The 17,459-nt window shown below is 50.9% G+C and overlaps 1 protein-coding gene across 1 annotated transcript in view; it reads left to right on the forward strand.

The window, feature by feature from the left end:
• The first annotated feature begins 16,555 nt into the window (after positions 1–16,555).
• The window catches only part of AMOTL1 (angiomotin like 1), a 61,186-nt gene continuing 60,282 nt past the window's right edge, over positions 16,556–17,459 (forward strand). Inside the window, exon 1 of the mRNA XM_055702605.1 lies at positions 16,556–16,667. Within this exon, the coding sequence (XP_055558580.1) occupies positions 16,625–16,667 (43 nt within the window). The 5' untranslated portion in view covers positions 16,556–16,624. The remainder of the gene's footprint in view (positions 16,668–17,459) is intronic.

The raw sequence follows: 17,459 nt of genomic DNA on the forward strand, positions 1-17,459 counted from the left end.
ATTCCTGCTCGCACTGGGATGCTCATCCTTGGGCAGATGAATATCTGCGGAGAGGTGGGTGCAGGTGGGTGAAACCTTCACAGGGCAGTGATACCTGCCCAAAGCAGCTGCTGCTTGCCAAGGAGATCTGACTTCACCTCTGCACTGCTCCCACATGTGGCATACACGGCCTTTTCGACACAAAAAAGTTTTGCTCTGAGCAAAACTGAGGGTCAGGGGATGCTTTAAGTTCTCTGGACTCATTGGGAGTGGGAAGAATCCAGGTTAACATGTAGGCACCATGCTCTGCTGCCCAGGAACCAGCTGTGTGCACCCTGTGCTGCCGAGTTCCCCCAGGCCAGAACCTGCTCAGAAGGGTTCACACGTGAGCTCTTCTTAGGTGCTACAAGGGGTTGGAAAGGTTGTTCATCTAAACAAAACAGATCATTAAGCACAAAAGGCTCCTGAGTGCTGCTCTGGGGGCTTGGACCGGCAAGGTGGTGTAATGTGGTTAACACCAGCCCTAGCAATGCCTGGGTTAGCTTGGACTGGGCATCTCACAAAACTGTGCCTTCCTTCATTCCTCATGGAGGAGAGGAGAAGTAGCTGAGTCTGCACCTTCTGGAAGATGCCACTGATTTTTAACCTCGAGTAGGTTGACGCTGCTAGAGCCCTGAAGTTGAACTGTATACAAGGAAATATGACAGCTCAGAGAAATGGGGGATCCTTCCTACGGCATCTGCATCTCTGCTCAGCCGTGCCTGGTTTTGGTGAGCCACATGGATGGAGCTAATTTTGAGGGCAATGCTTGGGCAAATGCTGCCAGTTTCTTCTTGTCCTCTAGATCAAGCCCTTGCATGCTGAAGCATTTAGGGTTTGACGCTTTAATCTCTTGTCTGTCTGGGTTAGTCTCAGGTCATTAACTTTTATTTTCCTGCTGTTCTGGCCGTGTGAATTTTGCAGTTTATGGTACTACAAAAAAAAAATAAAAAAAAAAAATCCCCATGCAGCTGCTGAGTGCCCAGAGAGGCTGTGGCAGATTGTCTTAAACTGGAAGTGCTCCAGAAGGGAAGCTTAACTGAGTCCTGTCCCCCAACAGCCACTTCTTACAGATTAGAGAGTTTGTAAGATATTGCTAAAATGGTCATTTCAATATTACACTATTTTATTCTGCAGTTTGGAAGACATTTGCAGGTTAGGCCAAAAATGGACAGTGGTTTGTGATCTGTGTGGGTGTTATTGAGGTGTAGTGAAAGCTGTGAAATGAAAGGGGTTTTAATTCATTCCACCCCTTTTATTTTTGTATATTGTATCAGGATACGACATATAGCAGGAACATGAGTCAAGTCTTTTCTCGTCTTGTTTTTTCTTAGAGGATTGGTGGAAGCCGTAGGTGTGCAAAATGAGCTCCCCTGCCCTAAGTGAAGACTGAATGCAGGATCAAAGTGCAGACACTTTGGAAAATCTGACATTTGATTTGTCTTCTTCTTAAAAGATGGAGGCAATAGGGGTCAGCTATTGACTGTAACGAGGCTGAGCGCTTCAAGCAGCTAAAGCATAAATCCCAGCCCCCGTGAGACACCAGGCTGAATGGCAATGCTGCTTTCTTCAGCTGTGCATTTTAGCGAGATGTCTATTGCATGGACGTTAATGCAGCTGGTGGGCCCTGGTCTGTGTTCGTACCCATCCCTTTCCCTCCCACCCCATTCTGCTGGGTGGCTGCAGTGGAGGGTGGGCACAACGAATGATCTGTAGTAAGACAGGGACTGCAGACCCATCCCTGATCCTGTGTTGCTGGCCATGAGGACCTGGCACCACCAGCCTCTGCTGTCACCCAAGCTCTGCTGTGAAGGGAAGGGATGGATGCCCCAAAGCTACAGCAATGACTGAGGTTTATGATCTTTTAGGTGTTTCTCATTGCTGGTATTATTGTCCTAAGTAAAAGCTGGCTTTTGCTTTCTCTAACATTGACTGGACCTTATGTGTTGGTAAAGTCAGAAATGTTATATTTGCAATTAATCTTCTGTATGATGGGAGCTCAGGACTCGTGTCTATATGATTTCTTGTCTATATGATTCTATGCAGAGAGCGACAGAGGGCAAAGAGCTGAGTTCCAGACATTTGCTTTTTATTTCTTTCAGAGAAATGAGTAAATGTGGAAAAGCCATTTTATCTTCTATGTTACATTGATAAATTGCCCTTTCTTTTTTTCTGTCTTATACTTTTACTGAACTTGCTGACAAACCTCTCGCTTGGCAGGTGGAAAGAAGAAATTGCCAGCAGTACACATTGATGAGATGCCTTTCAGTAGTGGAGCTGTACAAATAATAGGTTTTCATTTCAGTGGCTGAACAGAAAAATTGAAAATACTTTTTGTTGTGGGTCACCCCCTAAAGGAGAATGTTTCTTTTCTTCTTTGAATTCATAAGCATGACATGAGACATTCTGGTTTGAGATTATTTAGTGCTTTTCATAACTTAAAAAAAACGAAGAAAAAAGAAAAGAAAAGAAAACAAAAAGCAAACTAGGTCACTTGCAAACCAAAAACATCTTTTGAAAGGACAACAAAAAAAAATATTCATGTTTTATATGTCAAAATGGAGTCTTGCGGCTTTTCTCAGAACTTTTTTTCTTCTCTTTGTGCTAAAACTAATTAAATATTCAACCCAAATTTGCCCAGAATCTCAGTGTCTCTTAATTGCACTTCAGGTAAATTTGCTACATAAAAAAAACTCCAATCAAACTCTGCCTGCATGTGGCAGTGACCTGTCCTTTTTGCTGCTCAGCAAATGTATATGCACAAGTATTTAATTCTACTTAATTAAGGTGTTGAGCAAGATACTACGTGAAATGACCTCTCATGGGTCTGGCCAGCCAGTGAAGCATCAGCATAGCCATGATTCACCCTGGTGAGAGGGACTTCGGCTGTTCTGTGCTGGGAACCACCAGGGCGATACACCAATGTGGGGCTGCTGCCCCTTCCCGCAGCCCCCCTGGCTTCAGCATCTCCCCTGATGAGACGAGGTGGCTGAGAGGTACTGGCGTGTACCACATGCACTGGAAGTGCAGTGGTTGGCTTGGCCATGCCTCGCTTCCCCATGGAGACAGGGCCCATCCATCTCTTTCTTTGCCTGGTTTCCTAAGGAAATGGTGATGGTGTCTCTCCATCACTACCTGCCTGTCACTCCCAGCAGCACTGCGAATTAGGGTCCTGGCAGCATTAAATGACAACAGATTCCTACAAATGATGATGAAGAAAATCGGAGGCTGAGTAGAGATGCACAACTGCCACTGTGGTGGGTCTCAGGGGACTCATCTTGCCATGACACAAGGTCCATTGGTGCCACTTGGGGTCCCAGTTTGCCTCAGACAGCATTAGAGAAAGTCCTGTTGTTACCTTCTCTTCAGCATCTTCCCACAGAGGCAAAAAAGCTCTGCAGTAACTTTTTCTTGCATCCCAACACAGTTATGTGCTTCCTTGATAAATTAGAGGTTGCTGATGCTGGAAGGACTCTATTCCCTCCATAATCCATGTAATCCTGAAAACGCAGGGGTGCATGAAATGCCCTGTGTGCCTGCCCCACCAGGGATACACAGGTCCAAGGGGGCAGGGAGGGAAAATGTCCCCACATACCTCCATCTACTGCCAGCTGCAGCAAACATGTAGGTAGCACTGAGTGGCTGATGGTCAGGAAAATAATTCAGTGTCTACATCAGAAAGGGACTTCTTGGGTTTAGGAGTTCCATCTTTAACTGCTCAACAATCTCCATCCTTCCCTGGTGGCTCACAGCCACTGCTCCGGGGCTAGGGCAGCTGCAAGAGCCAAGCAGCCAGTGGTAGCATCGGCTTGTAACGTGTAACTGATAACTGCCAGCCTGTAACTCCTGTCCATGGAGAGGGTGGGACACGGGAGCAAGGGCCAGCAGCACTGCCCACTCCCCCCGCTGTCCAGGACCCCATAACAGTCAGGCTGGGCATGTAAAGCCAAGACGCACATCCCTGATGGATGCCCTCATGGCACATCACCCTGCTCAGAAATAAAACCCCATGCCTGCGAATATCATGGGGCATTAGGAATTTCTAAGTGTTGGTCAGACTGACAACAGAAAATGGAAGAGGTCCAAGCATTGGTGGCCTTTTGACACAGCTGGAAGACTTGCTGATACGATAAATTGAAGCTTGGCAGAGTCAGCTACTCCTTGATCCAATAGTACCCTGTGAGCCATGTGGGGTTTTTCTTGGTTGTTTTTTTTTTTTTCTTTTACTTTTTTTTTCCTGAAATATTGAGATTTTCCTCTGCTGAGGTAAGCTTCTCAGCAGCTGGCCGTGACGCAGACCACAACGGGCACTCAGAGTATCTTCTGGTTATTCCCCAGAAAGAACGGCAGGAGGCATTGCAAGCAGATCTTTGATGCTGTCGAGCAGAGATGGACCCTGCTGAAAACTGGAAGCTGGATGAAACCAACTGGTTGTCTCATGGTGGGATCCATCCCTTTGCCAGTGTGAAAGGAGGTAGGACATGACTGCTGGCTTTTAATCCACCCAGTGAATGTGCTGGGAGCCTTCCCGATGTGCTGCTGCCATTCACTGTGCTTGCAGTGGTCCCAGGGGTTTTGCTGGGCTACGTCCAGGGCAAGGCAGTAGTCCCTAAGGAGGTGGGAAAGGTCTGACCCAAACTGCAGTGTCTTGCCAGGAGCTGGCACACTGACACAGGCACGCGTTCTGTGGCTTACCTTCCCTCTCTGGAGTGGCCTTTTGCAAAAAAAGCAAACCCAACACCCACCTTTTGGCAATTTAATGTGCCACTTGTGCTAGATGTGACCATCTTCATTCTCCACAAGCAGGACTCTGCAGATGACAGTGGTTGGGGAGGAGTGAGGAGGACAGCTGGGAAAATATTCCCTTCTCTCTTCCATCATATTTGCGTGGCACAATTTAGGCTGGCTCCAGGGAGACACGCTGTCCCAGCAGTGACAGGAGGGTGAGGGCTGCCCCGGCTGGGGCTCCCTGTGCGGGACCATTCAAGGTTTCAGCCCACCTTAGCATGACAAAAGGTGTCCCACCCCAAGGCTGGGGTCTGTTGCTCTCCAAAAATTGCCAGTCTCCAGAAAGCATTCAGGGCAGATACAGTGGGAAACAGCCAGCAGACCTATTTCCTCTATCAATTCATCTCTACCTAATTTCCAGCCAGCTGCTGTAATTTGCTTTGTAATCCCCATTTGAACATATGGCAGAAGCAGCCACATGTGCTCCCTGCTCAGTCCCTGCTCATCTTTGTCACGGGAGGTCCCCATCCCCTGGGCCAGCACAATCTGCCCCTCCTTGGGCAAAGCTCCTTCTTTGGCTGGGACGTGCTGTGCCCCGGACTAAAACCAAAATAAACCCACAGCCTTCCAGACAACAGCACCTTGGGAACGGAAACACTTTGCTTTGGTAAAATGCTTTGCTTATCTCCATCTGTTTCCCTTGGCTTCCCGCTGATAAACCACGTGCCTGGGGAAGGGGAAAGGGACAGTCTGAGATGCAATATCATCTCCTTTTCCCTGAGAGCTGAATTAGACAAGTAGGTTTATGCTTTTGAACGTGGCAGCCCTGGGTTCAAGCTCCCCAGCCCAGCACCACTGGGTGGCATCCTTATGATAGCACATCTGCTGCTGCTGCAGGTGCCCCGCTCAGGGTCCCTCCAAGGGACCAACACGGGGATGCTTGCTGCAGTCCATCTTTCTTCCCCATTAGGACAAACTCTGCTTGTTATGTTTTAAAAATCTTCGCCATGTGCATGGTCTGTGTTAGTGTTTATAGCTGTAGTGGTCAAATGCCTGTCAAGTTTAGGATCCCACTGTGCTTGGTCTGTAAAGTAGAGGAGGGCAGAGTCGCTGCTATCAGTTTATAAAAATCCAAAACAGTTAAATGTGGATATACACTGGCTTTCAGTTTTGTATGCAGCCCATTGCTATCCTAAACTGGTGGCTCACAGCTTTTTTTCTAACTGACGTAAGCTAACAGTGTTTCATAGTAGAGGGCAAGATTTCTTAGAAAGGTCACAGGTATGGATTACTGTAAGGTGTCATGCACCTACTCTTCCTAAACATCCTCCTTGAACCTCCTAGGAACAGTCCACAGATTCCAGACCAAAAGGTTTTTCAGTCCAACCCATGCATTGAACAAATGTCATGAACCTGAAAGAAAAAGAAAAAACACCAAGAAACAAAAAAACAACAGAAAAAAGCCCACCCTGATTTTTTTTTTTTAAATTGCATTGAGTTTTTGCAATGTAGCAGCATTTTTACATTGCAAGAAATGTTTGAAGGTAACAAAATCCCTGCCAACTCGAAGGCACAAATGGTATTTAACACTTGGCCATGTGCTCTATGGGGCTGCAAGTGTTTCTGGCAGTGAGGGATCCATGTGTGCTGTGCTTTGCAGCTGGGAGCAGGCAAGAATGAGTGGGCTTGTGGTGGCTTTGGTCCTGGGATCCAAATTAATCTCCTGCAAGCTTTTGGTGAGAGATGCTACCAGCTCAGTGGTTTCCAGAGCCCGTGGTATGACGTGCCACAGGCACTGAGTTACAGCAATATTATTATGAGATAACTCAAGAGTTTGCCCAGCCTCTGAAAAATCCCAGACGGAGCATTTTCCTGCTCCCTCTAGTTAAACCTACTCCAACTGCCGTTGTTAGAGGAGACTGTAGCAGACGGAAAAGCTTTGCTGCAGGCAGGATGCTCCTGGCCTGAGCAGTGGGCAAGCCAGGGAAAGGGAGAGGAGTGCTGTGGCACAGCTAAAAAGGGGAGTATGGCCAGGGATCCCAGCTTGGGCAGAGATGAGGCAGCAGACTACAGCAATGTTCAAGAGGGCATAAGGGTTCATCCTGACAAGTCTCTCTCTTGAGCTGATTCCAAGGTTTTTCAGCAACATCTGGAGTAAAAAAAGACCCCACAACACACATACGAAGGCTGTCAGGGGTGAACTGGAAGCAAGCTGAACAGGGACTTATCTGCAGTGTAATTAAAACAACGTTGTCACCCCAGCTCTCCGCATCTGTCTCTCCAGCTGACCTTTCCAAGCATTTGTTCTTCTTCCCTAGACAATGAGCTCTCCGAAGGTGCCCCAGCCCTCTTTGCTCTGGATCAGCTGGGTAAGTCCATGAGTGATATGTTTTCCTTTTTTCCTGTGTAGATATAGGAGATGACTTAAAACACAGAGTAGCTGCTGAATGCTTTGCACTGTATAAATTTATCTTCGCCAGTGCCTCCTTTCCATGTTGCTTTTGAATGCCATCCATCAGAGGATGGGACAACTTGATGCTAGACGCGTTTAGTACCTTTCTGTGTTAAATGCAGATTTTATTCCCCCTGGGAGAGAAGCTGTCACTTTTCTGGTGCAAAGTGCTCTCAGATGCTGCTGCTTCTTGTCTGGGGGTTTGAGGCTTAGCCCGCAGCTGGCACTGGAGCTTCTGTGACTTTCTGGTGCCTTGCAACATGATGAGCATTTTTTTCCCCTGGGGAGGCAGAAGTAGAGATGTGTAAAGTGAGAGTGAAGAGTAAGACACCCAGGGAAAAAACAACTTCAAATGGGCATGGGAAGATGAAGGCTTCAGAGGCTGAATCCATGGGGGAACCCTATCTGGCAGTAATCTCCCTTTAATCCCAGAGCCAAGGTAAAAATAGGTGTGTTTCTCAGGATGAGTTTGAGGTGCTCAAAGTAAGGTTGGGGGGAGGACTTGAGCTGCATGGTAGGAAGCTTCTGCAGGAGGGCTTCTGGCCTCCCAGCCCTGGATGTCTGATGTGCAGGGAAGGGAAAAATCAAGCCCCCAACCCTTCCTGAGAAAATGGGTGAAAGCTGGAGGTGGAGTGTGCTGGGAAGTGCAAATTAGATGTGTTGGGAGAGATGCTAGGCTCAGATCTGTGCACCCTGCCTTCTCTTTGGCAGCATGGTAGGACAGCCCTGGCATACCGCTACGCCTGTCACCTTACATGACAAAGCACTGGCCACTCCTCCCAAGGAAAAGGCACCCTCCTCTTCACTTTCAGGGCAACGGATTCTCCATCCTAGGAGATACTCAAAAGCTGTCTGGTCATGGCTCTGGGAGACCAGCTCTAGGTGGCCCTGCTTGAGCAGGAGGGTTGGACCAGATGACCTTCAGAAGTCCTTGCCAACCTCAACCAGTCTGTGATCCTGTGACTTGCTCACCACTCTTGAAACCCACCTTGTCCTCAGTAAGGATGGTCCATGTGCACCCACCGGGCTGCTCACCGCATGTGGCACTGGCGGAAACTTGGGGTAGGAGGGTGAAACTGCGGGAGCCCAGAATGGAAATTTTATCATGTGTAACTACCTCTGCTGTAAACCTCTGCTGCTAAGAGCCAGGCTCTAGAAAAAAATCCTATAAATACAAAAATGCTTATAAACTGTATGATGCCTCACTGGTGCTAGAAGGGGTGGTGGGGCTGGCAGCTCTCCTCTGTCAGTCTCATACACTCGATCATATTTTGCAGGAGTCCTTGTGAGCTTTCTCCACTTGGTGTCAGGATAGAGACTGCTTTGACATGTGTTCGCCCAGAGGAGTGTCTAACCGAATGGGAATCAAGCCAAGAGCTTTCCTTTGGCTGCCTCATTCATTACCCGACTGTGGTTCAAACAAGTCAAGTAACTTTAAAATGTATTTTCTGTGACACAGCTTCCACCAGCTCCTTTTCTTCTTGGTCTCCGTCATCTCATCCCTTGAACGGTGCCCTCCCTCAGTAAAACGTGCCCATTTCCCTAACCTTGGCAAACCCTCCAAGTCTTAGCAAATGTATTCAGTGACAAAGAACAAACTGTCTCCCAGATAAAAAGATTCAGTCTGTTTTAGTAGCAAAGAAATGCATTAACAGCTAGACAGATTTTTTTATATGTGCAAAACGAGGCTCATGGTGACCCCTACATGGAGGGGCAGGGATCAGGCTGAAACACAGGACAGCTGGCTTACTGGCATCTTCCTCGTGTTAATGGGGAAATAGTCTGTGCCATCCAGTGTGACCCATTGCCTCCTGAGGTGATAGCTGGCATCTCCCAGGGCTTCTGCACAGCCTCGCCCCCAGCCGAAGGACAGCAGGAGCTCCTCAGGCACCGCTTTCCTCTGCACAGTGGTATTAGACATCCCTCAGTCTGGAAAAGATTATTGGAACCAGTGCTTGTATCACCTTACATTTCCACTCTGCTTTCCAAACATAGCACAAGACGTGATTGCTCCTTCCAAGGTAGACAAGACAGACAAAGGATGTGAGATAGCAGAACAAGTAATGGAAAACTGATCTTTCCTCTTGCCTCCCTCCTGGCTGGTGAGTTTTCAGCTGGATCGGTCTCCTGACCTGAGTCATGCACAGCTGTGTGGTCTGCGGTGCCAGGGAAACAAGGGGGTAAGAGCAAGCAAACGTTGGAGGGGGAGAGGACAAGACCATCCCAGCAGCAGCTTGGATTTAAGCTGTGTTGAAGTGATCGTGTAAGCAGGGCCTGAGAATACCAGGTCAGAAATACTCGGCCCTGGTCAAACCAGCCACCTGAGCAGCAGGAGTTACTAGTAGAGGAGCAGAGAATAAAGCATTATAATAACAGCATCCTGAGACAAAACATCAATAAGCTAACGAAGCATCATCACCATAAAAATCACAGAAAGGTGGGTCTGAGCAGGACTTCAGAGGTCAGCTGTGCCTCCCACCTGCCTGAGGGCAGGGCTAGTGTCTCCTGTTCACCCATCACCCCGCATGGAGGACCAGCCTGTCCAAGCAGCCTTCCCAGGCATTCTACCTCAGTGCTTCACTGCACTGGAAGGGTTTTCTTGGTGTCTAATTAAATTTCTGTAATCGAAGCCAATTATGCATTGTGCTGTTGAAAGCAGGCGTAAGGGAAAATGCCTTCCACGGGTCAGCCTGAGAATTTCTTGTCCTCTGTGTGGAGGCTGGAGGATCACTGGATCGCATCATTTTTATCCTGTTCATCAAGTCTGCCTTGACCTCTAGTCCCGCATCCAGCTTTCTGGCAGTTTTTTCCAGCCTGCTGTTGACTGCAAACATGAAAAACCATGCTTGGATTTTGAGTCATTTGTGGAAATGCTGATCAGTACTAGATTTATGAGAGGTTTTTTGTGTCACTTCATGCCATGAGTAAGTAACCTCCAAGGAGGGTTTTGACCAGTCATGCACCTGTTTTTTCATTTTTCTAGTCCAGGTGTCCTTCTCTTGCTTATAGTGATAGCATATGATGCAGTACCACAAGCCTTACTTATACGCCAACATATACAGCATCTGCACCTCCCCCCTCAACTACAAAGTTTATTACCTCATTGCAGAAGATTAGATGAGTCTGACAAGCTCTGTTCTTGCTGAGCCTGCACTGGTTATTACTCATATCCTCCTTTTCTACATGTTCTCAAAGCCTTTGGTTATTCCAGTGCTTCCGAGGACAGAATTAACAACGACAGCAAAATCACTTCCTAACTCTTCTTTCTCTTCTTGTCTTAAAAAGAACAGTACCCTGCTTGCTGTGCCCAGCCTTTGGAAACCTTTCTGTGATTTGCTGCTGTGTAAGTCAGCGCATGGCTCACCTGTACCTTGAGCAGTGGGCACATTTCTGAGGTTCCCTGGAGAAGTACCAGCCAAGGGAGGCACAGGTAACCAACGGACAGAGAAGCTTCTGTGAAAGCAGACACTGAGTAAACTACAACTCAATAACATGGAAAAGAAATGCTTGAAGGAGGATGTGGTAGCAGTAGAAGAAATATGAATGGCATAGAAGTAAATAAGTGCAAGAGAGACATGGACATACTGGAGATAGTCCAGTGAAGGGCCACAAGGACGATGAAGGTACCAGGGCATCCCTCCTGTGAGGAAAGGCTGAGGGAGCTGGATCCTGTTAGTGTAGAGAAGAGAAGGTTCAGAGGGATCTCGTCAATGTTTATAAATACCTGTAGGGAGGTTATAAGGAGGTCAGAATCAGGCTCTTTACAGTGGTGCCCAGTGCCAGGACCAGAGGCCATGGGCACAAACTGAGACACAGAAGATTCCCTCTGAACATCAGGGAACACTTTTTTACTGTGAGGGTCACTGGGTGCTGGCACAGGTTGCCCAGGGAGGCTGTGAACTCTCCAGCCTTGGAGATCTTCAAAAGCCATCTGAACATGGTCCTGGGCCAGTGGCTTTAGTTGGCCCTGCTTGAACAGGGCAAGTGGAGCAGATGACCTCCAGAGGCCCCCTCCAACCTCAACCAGTCTGAGATTCTGTGAAATAAGGCTTAAAACAACCCAAAGGAAGGAAGGAACCCAAACTTCACACAGTGCACAATTATATTGTGCAACTCACTGCCACAGACTGTCCAGGATGCCAACAGTTTGAATCAGCTGAAAAAGGAATCAGAAAACATCATGGAAGAAAAGTCTATGAAGAGCTCTCAAACCTAATGATGCAGCCAGAGGCCACATCCGAAAGAGGACACCAGGAGCTCTTAAACTTTGGTATAATCCATCGTGGTCCTTCTTGTCTTTCCTTAGGTCCACAGTGACTAACCAGAAGAAAAAAACCAAACCAAACCCACACTTCCTCTTCCTTTCCTTTCTCCATCTGTGTCTCCTCTCTCACGGCTTTTGGCTGCTGGATTTCAGCAGATTTGAATCAGGCAGTGACTGTTGTGTTCGTTTTGTTCTGTAAATGATTAAAACAGAACATTTCACACTTGCTCTGTGGCCCAGCAGAGGAAGGCTGCATTGTCTCCTTGGCAAGTCCTGAGGCGGAATTTCTGGCCATGGAGAAAGTGAGGTCAGGGAGAGAGAAACTCTCCCAGCAGGGGAACTTGTGCAGACTGCTTTGCTGCCTGTCTCCCGTGCTCCCTGCCTTCTATCCCCTCATCCCTCCCCTCTTTTCCACCTCCTTCCCACTCTGCTGGCAATCTACTAGCTGCTTGCTGCTTTAAGATGATTGAGCTGAATATCAGAAAAAAAGAAGACTGATTGAAAGACGCAAGGTGAAAGCCTTTGGTAGACTAATGAGAATGTGATGAAATGGAAAATAAAGTGGGAGTGGGGGGTATGAACCCCACCCTGCCAAAATCAAGATGAAAATGCTTGTGTAGGAGATGCAGTATCTCAGTGGAACCCCCTAGGACCTGGTGCCTCGCATTTCCTGACAGCCAGCCAGAGGTGGGATTAGCTGGCTGTGCTATTTATACGTGCGCCCTGGGTATGGTCAGCATGCTGGAGGAGGCTCCCCAGCACAGCCGCTTGCAGGAAACACTGCTTTTGTGATACCGTCTGCCTGGGGAATAAGTACGCCTAGGAATGAAATCCCATTGGATAAACAAAAAGGGAAGGAAAGAAAAAGCCCTGGTCCCTGCCCTGTTTGTTCCCACTGCTTCGTAGCCATCCAGCTGTTTCTTTTTCTTTGTTGCCCTGACCTCATCCCGTACTGGAATGAATCCAGAGAGCCAGTGCTCTGCTTAGCTGTCTTCTGCCAGAAACCGAACAGGTCAAGTTATTAGAGAAAAATTAAAGCTCTTTGGCAGAACTGGAAAAACAGATGTGTGGAGACATTTCTGCTGCCTCCAAATACAGTGCTGCTTGTTAACTGTGTATCAGAGGGGACCTGATAAACATGCACAGATGTCATTGTAAAAATCTTAACAGTGGCTGTAACAGTGGCTATTAATTTAGCAGGATGGGTTTCTTCAGAGATCCCTGAACCGCTGGGCTCACTGGCTGCCTGGTAGCAAGATTAAAGACCTTCTGCAGATGTGGTTCAGAAAGCGCTGCTCCAGCGCTTGCAAGAGGATTTGCCTCTGCTCAGTAGCTAGAAATGCTTCAGGATGCTGAGGATGAGTAGAAGAGTCTCTGTGGGGCAGGTGAAACCTGTGACTATCAAGAAGAAATAGGATTGTCTCTGCCTGAGATAATGGTAAGGGCATCTCTCATGTCTAGGGCTTTGTGGCCTTTATTTACTGAATTTACCTGGATGAAGATTTTTACACAGGGTATTCTGATTTCTTGATTCAGATCTTGCTGTGGTCCTAACATTGCACGGTGGTGGTGTTAACAAGGCTGTAACTCTCCGGCTGCCCATCGGCTGTCGTTAAAAGCAGCAGCGACAGCAAGAAGTGAAACTGCGTGCAGGCATTTGGGGTTGCCGCAGTGTCAGGCGGAGCGGGACAATTATTTGTTTGCTTGCAGCATTAGGAATCTGTGGGATTACACGCATGGGTGGGTGCAAATGTAACAAGTGTCAATACCCGGGTGCGCCTGTGGTTTGGGATAGCCACATCCCTTCTGCAGGGCCTTGGTGGTCCAGCCCTGGGTCTGGCGGTAGCAACTGCTCAGAGCTCCCCAGCCATCAGGGATTCGGGATGGTGCGGGGATGCTGAGCCATTCTGGGGGCTGCCAGTGGCCGAGCCAGCCAGACACCTGGAAATGCTTCTTCTGTCCTATGCAGCTCACAGAAATGCTTGGGAAATCCATATAGAGGTGTTTCTTTTCCATGGCAGGGTATAATAACATGTGCTTCCAGCCTGTCAATGATGTGTAGCGCATCCGTAGTTACCAGGGAGAAGAGGGAGGGAGGCAGTGGAGCGAGATGGCATTGTCAGCTCCACTCTGCTGGCCTGACAGCTAGAGTTGTGGTGGCACTTGGCTGTGGCTGAGCAGGTTAGGACCAAAAGGGCTGGAAGGATGAACATCTTTCTTTCTCCAAATTCACTGGAGGAACAACATTAAATAAATGAATAAATAAATAATAATTTTTTAAAAAAAATCAAAAAAGTGGAGCTATTCCCAAATTGAGGGAACAATGTATTTCAAAATATAAATAAATACATATAAATATAATGGAGCTGCAAAGGGAAGAAGCTTGAGTGACAGTTGCCTTGCCCTTCTGGGCAGACACAGCTCCCCAGTGGTTATCAGACGTATCAAACCACAGAGGCATTAGAGAACTCCCTCTCCAACCTGCCATCCTTTGTGGCCACTTAGCTTACCAAATTAAAGCAGAGTTGAACAGGAAAAAGATTTTGAAGATCATGTAGAAAGACACACCAGAAAATGTGGGGGAAAGAGAAATGACGCTTTTACCTCGCCAGGGAAAAAGGGCTCTTTTCCTTGGAAACGTTACAGCATGGTTCACAAGGTCCTTGCAACGTTACTGAAAGACAGGACAGCAAATAATCCTTTTTCTTGATGTATTTGTTCCTCTAGCACTGAAATCATCACTGATCATCATGCAGCAGTAAGGGTTTTTACATTTACAAGGGGAGCATAGACTGTGGGGCCAGAATGAGAAATAACACAAGCCCCTGGACAGGCTGGACCTGCTTGGCCAAGGGCAATGCAGCTAGATCACACCCTGTCCCCCACGACACAGACTGCGAAGCAGAATAACCAAAATAATGTGTCCTGTTTTGCCCAACCAAATGCTAAAGTTGGAGCATGACAAACAGTAGCGCTTGAATTGCCATTTTGATCTGGGCTCAGCCAGTTGTACTCTCATCCAACTTCATCCACCGTTGTTGAACAGGCACCTAACAAGCCGAGGGCAAAATTTCACCTTCATTTACAACCGAGCAAGTTCACGGTTCACCTGTGCCTATAAGCAAAGCCAACATTTATCTTTGGGAGAGGTAGAAGAGGGCAGCTATAAAATCTGAAAAAAAGTGGCCGGTTCCTCCAGGGGAATGAGGTGTCTAACTCTATTTATAGTCAAGTTTTCCCATGACTGCAGAGCATTTAGGCCTTCAAAAGCCTGAATTCGGGCTTAACTTGCGCTGAGACACTCAGGACATCTATCTGCAGGAGACAAGGGAACTGAATATCCCTCTCTTGTCCAAACCTGGTACCTTAAGCACTAGCCTGTGGGTTTTCCTCTGAGGTCAAGGAAGCGATAGTTCCCCTCACCCTCCCCTCAAACAACGGCGTATTTGCAGTTCTCTGCTCTTCTGCTCGAACGTAACCCCAGCCTGTATTAGGTGACCTCAGGGAGACACCAAATCCATGCTTCACCTTCAAAGCTTCAGGGAGACACCCACAGGGACAGCACCTGGCTGGCACCTCACCTTGCAGGCCGACACGGAGGCGGTGCTTGGCTCACATGGGAAGCATAGTTCTGGGGTAACTGCTGCCATGGGAGATGTGCAGCTGTGGGAACTGAGGAACCTGATTTCTCCACCGGTAATTTTTTCCCTCTTTGCCCGTTTCCCATAGCATAGTTTCCCTGTGTCTTGCACCTAAGCAAAATCCAAAAAACCTCTGAGCAAAGCTGGGTTTTGCAATTTGAAAAAGCGACGCTTTACACTGCTGTGATTCAGCAGCACCTGGAGCTGCCGGGAGTCCCTGCTGCATCCATCCAGCCCTGCGGTGATGGCACTGGGCCAGTTCCCATCTTGCTGTGCCCCTTGACAAGGGCTGTGGTGGCACAGGGAGTGTTCTTTCTCAGCCTGTTGCTGCATTTTACCTGCTTTTTTATCCCTTTGGCACGGTATTTAAGAGGCAGCAGGCACCATCGGTCCCTTTGGGGGTTGGAAATCTTGTCTGTGTGTTTAGAGCTGGGATAAATGAATACGAATCGAATGGCTAATCCTGGCGTCACTGGGACTGAGGGAGGTTGGAGCAATGAGATGGGAAAACCCAAGCAGTGTGCTGGCAGCACCAGTCAACCGAAAAGAGGTCTGTCCTGCGGGGCAGTGCTGGGGAAAGGGTGCCGAGGGACTGTCCAACGCAGCCCATGCCCACAGGGCTGCAAGGGTGGGGACAAAGTGCAGTGCAGACACCCGAGGAGCTCTCTCACCGTTTGCCCTGTGCCAGGCCCTCGGCGGCAGGGCTGAGGAGACGAAGCCGTTGCTCACTCCAGCCCTAATGAAGACGCACCCTGGGGAGCTGCCGGGCCAAACTGCAAAGAAATCCCGAGCTGACAAATGGCGCGTTTGCTGTTACCACAGCACTCGCGTTTGGGGTCGGCTGTAACTCCCTTGACCTCGAGGGGTACGTGCACCTGCTGCTCACCTGAGAATGTGTGATGGAGCGGGTGGGCAGCGGGGGAAAGGGTCTGCGTTTGGGAGTGGGCAACTGCGTTTAAGCACGGGGAGCTGCCCCAGCTCCACACTGGCTCGACCCGGCCAAGTCACTCCCCAAGCAGCCCCCCACTGCCCCCGGTGCAGGGAGGCAGCTGCAGCCCTGGGAGGCGGGGGTGTGCCCGGTGTTCGTGCACGGGTTTGGGACGCGGGGTGACCCCTGTCAGCTGTCCTGCGCGGCGTGGGGTGGGATTCGGGGAGCCTGTGCTGGTATCTAGGGGGGGATTTAGGTCCCAAGCGCTCCCAGGCGTGAGGCGGGGGGGCCGTGTCGCCACACGGGTTCAGCCCCGGGGGCATCCAGGTGGCTCCGTTCGGGGCTGCGAGGCTCCAGCAAAGCCCGTGGCCGGCCCTGGCGAGGGGTCCGGCCCCCCGTGACCGCGGCCGGCCCCGTAGACCTGACGGCAGGCACCGGCTGCCGGGCCAGCCCCCCCCGCGCCCGGGCGGCGCTCGCCCCCTCCCCCGGGAGGTGCAGGCCCCGCCCCGCCCCGATCCCGCCCCCCGCCCCCGCCCCGCCCCGGCCCGCGGCGGCCGGCGGTGCGCGCCTGGGGGCGGCGGGGAGCGGCGCGGATGGCCAAGGTGCTGCCGGGGGCGGCGGGGCGCGGAGCCGGAGGTAACGGCGGCGGGGCGGGGGGGCGGGGGTCTGCGCGCCCGTCCGTCCCTGCGCGCGGTGTGCGCCTGTGTGTCAGCGCACAAGTGCGTGTCTGTGCGCGCCCGTGTGCGTGGGAGCGCCTGTGCCTTTGTCCACGTGTGCGCCGGGGAGCGCACCGGCGTGCGGAGCGCCGCGGGGGGGGCGCCGCTGCGGGCTGCCCCTTCCCGCACACACCCGTGCGTGCCGCGGGCGCTGCGGGGGGGGGCCGGGCCGGGCCGGGCCGGGCGGCGATCGCCGCTGCCCGGGGCCGCGACCCGCCGCTTCCGCGGGACCTGCCCGCTGCTCCCCGGGCTGCGTGGGGAGCCCCGCGGCGTGGGAGCGGGGCGAGCTTCCCCGTGCCCCGGCCCGCCGCCCCGCCCGGCCGCGCAGCCCTGCCGCCCGCCGCCGGCCGCTCCATGTTTCCCTGAGCCCGCCCCGCGTTACTCCTGCGGACTGGCTCCGCTGCGGGCCGGCGGGGCAGCCGGCTGGGGCAGCCCGGGGCTGGCCCGGCGGGGGTGCCGGCCCGGCGGGGGTGCCGGCCGTTTGTTTGGGAGGGGGCTCCGGCTCCCGCGGGGCAGGGCGAGGCGAGCGGCCGGCCCCGCGGGGGGAGCGTTTCCAGCTGAACCCGCCGCGGCCGCTTGTGTTTCCGCAGTAGCGATCGCGGCGTCCCGGCGTGTCCCGCCGCGCCGGGCTGTCACCGCTCGGCCCGGCCCGGTGGAGCGGCAGCCCCGGGGGGGCCCGGCAGGCGCAGCCCCGGGGGGCGACCCCCCAGCC

The sequence above is a fragment of the Falco cherrug genome, chromosome 2, assembly GCF_023634085.1.
Source record: "Falco cherrug isolate bFalChe1 chromosome 2, bFalChe1.pri, whole genome shotgun sequence".
Classification (NCBI taxonomy): Eukaryota; Metazoa; Chordata; class Aves; order Falconiformes; family Falconidae; genus Falco; species Falco cherrug.